This window comes from Eimeria mitis, genomic scaffold (genome assembly GCF_000499745.2).
Source record: "Eimeria mitis Houghton genomic scaffold, Emh_scaff10392, whole genome shotgun sequence".
NCBI lineage: Eukaryota > Apicomplexa > Conoidasida > Eucoccidiorida > Eimeriidae > Eimeria > Eimeria mitis.
Window position 1 is genome coordinate 1 of NW_024011546.1, and position 1,231 is coordinate 1,231.

A 1,231-nucleotide genomic window follows, 5' to 3' on the forward strand; every position below is an offset into this window, starting at 1 on the left:
TTCTTGTTTTTGTCTGCTCGCGCATTTATACAAAGAGACGGGTGATCCAGGACCTTCAATTCCGCAGGCTGGCCGGTGCTGATGATGGTGATGAGGCAATCGACGCCTGCAGGCTCTCTGGCGACGAAGACGATGAGCAAAAGAAACAGAGCCCGCCTCTTCCCAGCTTGCCTGCTGAGAATGAGGGTCATCTGCCCCTCAAAAAAAGAATTTTACTAAAAGCTGCTGGAAGCAGCGCAGCAGGTGAAGGAAGCAATCCCCAGCAGGAAGAGCAACAGCAGCAGCACGATGAACCTGCTTCTCGACCAGTTCAGCCAGCATCAAGGCCAGAGCAGCGTGGCTCCTCGCCGCGTCCGGTTCCCAGCTCACCGTCTTCAGCACAAGGATTAACATCAGAAGAGGTTGAGGCAGCAACAGGAGTGCTGCATCTCCCCCCTCACCAAGAGGCTGCTCCCTCTGTTGCTACGGGTGAAAGTCGAAAACATGAAGTGGAGGTGAAACGACTGCAACGACAAGTGCGGAAGCTGAGGCGGCAGCTGCGGAGAGAGCGGCGGCACCATCAGTGGGTCTTGCGCCGCCTGCAGCGGCAGGACGAACAGGCCGAGCTGGTTCAACGGCAGCAGCAGCAGCAGCAGCAGCAGCAGCACCTGCAGCTTCAGTACCTGCAATGGAAGCAGCTACACCATCAGCAGGTGCTGCTACAAACAGTAGCGAGCCAGCAGCAGCTGCAGCGTCCGCTCCAACGGCAGGAGCAGCAGAGCCCAGTGCAACAGCAGCAAATACAAGACCAGACACAGAGCTCAGAGCAACAGCAGCAAATGCAAGAGCAGCAACAGGATGCCACGATGAAGGAAAAGGATAGAAAACGTCGCAGGGAGAGACAGCAAGAGGAGGCGGGACAACCAGAGGCAAAGCGGCAGTCTCCAGAAGATGAATGGGTAGACTCGGACTCTGAAGAGCCTCAGCCGAGTTCCTCTCAACAGGCGTTGCAGCAATCTGTTGGTGCAGCAGAAGCAGCAGCAGATGGCTCCCCCCTCGCCCGTGAGTTGACTTCAGTACTCACTAGAAAGTCAGAGGAACCACGTGACCCTGGAGGCATTGAACAACACCCATTCGTTCGTTTACCGAGACGAATGGTGGCGACGGTACCGTCTTTTTATATGATAGACTTTCGGAACGCCATGCTTTGTAATGCACCCCGACGGGACGCGTTGCCGCTGCTGGCGCGGGC

At 56.5% G+C, this 1,231-nt stretch overlaps 1 protein-coding gene across 1 annotated transcript; it reads left to right on the plus strand.

The window, feature by feature from the left end:
• Window positions 1–81: 81 nt before the first annotated feature.
• On the plus strand, window positions 82–1,192 carry EMH_0099240 (uncharacterized protein; the record flags this gene model as incomplete). Its single annotated transcript, XM_038022079.1, has 3 exons — window positions 82–87; window positions 315–1,045; window positions 1,168–1,192. The coding sequence occupies 3 exons, from the start codon at window positions 82–84 to the stop codon at window positions 1,190–1,192; spliced, it is 762 nt and encodes a 253-aa protein (XP_037877933.1).
• Between the last annotated feature and the right edge of the window lie 39 nt (window positions 1,193–1,231).